General features: G+C 30.4%; 1 protein-coding gene across 1 annotated transcript; it reads right to left on the reverse strand.

Annotated features, from left to right (window-relative positions):
* Positions 1-358: 358 nt before the first annotated feature.
* On the reverse strand, positions 359-1,758 carry LOC107842217. Its single transcript, XM_016685968.2, has one exon. It carries the CDS (start codon positions 1,488-1,490, stop codon positions 594-596), a length of 897 nt encoding a protein of 298 aa, XP_016541454.1. The 5' UTR covers positions 1,491-1,758; the 3' UTR covers positions 359-593.
* Between the last annotated feature and the right edge of the window lie 1,287 nt (positions 1,759-3,045).

Here is a 3,045-nt window from a genome sequence, read left to right on the forward strand (position 1 = left end):
TACTTTTTCAAAATCAAATAACATAAATTTTAATTAATATTTTTTAAATCATATTAATATTTACAAAACACTCTTTCTTTCAATAGAGCACAACATTTTTCAATTTGAACCTCATATTTCTTCTATATACCATTTTCGTATAGTGAGATGATGTTTTACATGAATCCAAATTCAAAGAATATCAATTGACTTAAAAAAACGAAGCATGACAGTTATTTTAAAATAGATAGAATAAAAAATAAAGAAATTATATACGAATTCCAAGAATTGTTAAAATAATTTTTAAAAAATACCCACCAAACATTTAAAAAAAAAGTAACAACAAATAAATAAATTATATTTAAAAAAAAAAAGGTCCTTGAGGAATGGGCTGAGCTGAACATAGCAGACTACCCAAAAGAAACATTTTCATTTGAATGAACCTTATTATAGTTGCAATATTTTGTACTATTTTCCTACTTTTAAACCTTAAAAATAAATTTAAAATACAAACAAGTTTTAGTACTAAGTAATATTTCTTGTAAAATATAGTACTACAAGTATATATTGCAATAACATAAAAATTTTACAAAAAAAAAAAAAAAAAACAAGAATTAACTTGGATTTAACCTTTCTCCTTTTCTTGCTGGTTCTGATTTACACCTTGTTAGAAGTAATGGATGTACATACACGTCTTCTTCTTTCGGCAATTGTTCACCATTAACATGTTTTTGGGGACTTTGACTCTTGGTAACATCTGTAACTGCTAATTCTTTGCTTTCATTACCTTCTTCATTTTCACCTTCTGGAATATTTTGGGGACTTTGACTCTTGGTTGTGTCTGGTGATGAGGTATGGTTCAGTGGGGAGCCCCAGAATCTACTTGCTAATGACGAAGATCTATATGGTGCTGATCTACACCGAGTCAGGATCAAAGCATTGTTTGGTGGGTTCGTAGTATTAGAACCCACCAATCCCTCTTCGTTCTCAGTAGTAGTACTAGTGTTGCTGGCAATACTAGTACTACTTTTGAATGGAGTTTCAGTTCTTTGAGTTGACGACTCAACTCGTGAGTTACAAGTTGAATTTTCTTTCTTCCCACTACTACAGCAAATCCACTTCTTCAGTACTGAGAAGAACCATTTGGGTTTGTGTACTTTCAGTCTGCAACTACTACAGCAGCAGCAGCACCGCCGCCCGTGTATTTGTTTTCTCTCTCTTTGTTTTCTTCTTCTTCTAGTGGATTTAGACCTTTGTGTCCGTGCCGTGCCGTTCGCGGCTGCTGAACGGCGGACGCGGACCTGGCCTATACAAGTGACTTTTGGTGAAGATGGCTCTTGAGTTGTTTCAACAATTACATTGTTTTTGTTCTTTCGCATGAACATCATTGGACTTGCACGTGTTCGGCCTCTGCTTCGACTTCCAACATTGCTTTTCAAGAATCTCATTAATGGTGGTGGAAACTTTTCTGTTCTACCAGGACTAGAAATTGGTTTTGATGAACCCTTCATCTTGTGGGTGCGGGTTGTTTCTATGGCTTTCTGTGTATTTTGTTTATGTGGTTTTGTTGTGTGTTTGATGTTGTTGGAGTAGTGGGGAGATAGGGAAGGTGTGGTTTGGTTCCTTTGCCATGTTTCTTTCTGGTTTTACAGTTTTTAGCACCACTTTTTAAATTTTATCGTCTGCTATTTTTTTGGTTTAACCTTTTTGTTTCTTTTTTTCCTTGGACCTAAATTGTCGGCATCTATTCAAATTAATCTTTCTACTCTATTATTTGAGGTAGTGAAATAGATTGCGTACACTTTACTCGAACTTCACTTTATGGATACTGGATATGTTTCGTTGTTGTATTTGGTACCTAAGATTTAGCTAATGTTTGATCATGAAAATAAAATTTTTTGAAGTTAGAGTTTGGAGTTGTGTTTGACCATGGATATAAATTGAAATTATTTTTGACTTTTTGTGAGAGCATTAAAAATGAAAAAAGTGAAAAACAAGTTAAACTTGTTTTCACTTTTTTAAATAAACAAATATAATTTGAAATTCTTATGGCCAAATAATACAATTTTTATTAAAGTAAAAACTTTTTTAAAAAAATAAAAAATTATTATGACCAAACTCTCCTTAGTGGTTCAATCAAAATTTTGAAATTAAATACTGAAAAATAACATATGAAAAGTTAAAGGGATATATATAATTAAAAAAAAAATTGATATGAGTTGAATGACTTAGGTTATGCGATTGTTTTTGACTCAATTCACTTACTTAAAGTAATTTTTAATTTGAATTGATAAATTACTTATTTATTGATTTAACTCATTTTGACTAGTCCCGTTTGGCCATTTGTCATCCCTGATATCATATAAAAATTAAACGTTTAATAAAGAGTAATTTTATTGTTACTGAATTATATCTTTTGTACGTTTGCTCAGCTGCGATTCTAATTTATTTTTATGAGCCAACACATGAAAATTATTATATGATAATGAGTGATAGTGATACATAAACATATGATTTTTTTATCTATTTTGATATCATATTAAAGTGTGACCATATGAGTTTAAGCGAATTCAATAATATTAAACTATTTTAGACTACTAGTTAAAATTTTGAATGATTTTTGCATTTAACTTTTTATTTTGGTTCAATGGGAAGTATTATTAGGCTTTAGGATCGTTCATAAGCTACACTACTTAAGGGTCATTTGGTAGGAGGAATAAAGATAATTAATTTCAAAATTAATTTAAAAGAAGAACTTATCGCATGTTTGGTTAGGACAAAATGCATGAGATAACTCATTCCGAGATTAGTTATCTCGGGATTGTAGTATTTTATTATTCCTCCTTTGAGTGTGAGATAACTAATCCCCAGACAATTAATTTCAGAATTAATAATTCTCCGAGATTAATAATCCCAACATTAATAATTTTGGAATAACTTTGTTTTCCAACCAAACGAGCCTTAAAATTTTCAAAAGCTTTAGGATCTTTTGCATATTTGTGATCTTAATTTGCCAAAAAAATTATGCATTTATTCTCCTCTCTCCATACATGAATAATAATAACT

This window comes from Capsicum annuum, chromosome 9 (assembly GCF_002878395.1).
Source record: "Capsicum annuum cultivar UCD-10X-F1 chromosome 9, UCD10Xv1.1, whole genome shotgun sequence".
In the NCBI taxonomy this organism is placed as follows: Eukaryota; Viridiplantae; Streptophyta; class Magnoliopsida; order Solanales; family Solanaceae; genus Capsicum; species Capsicum annuum.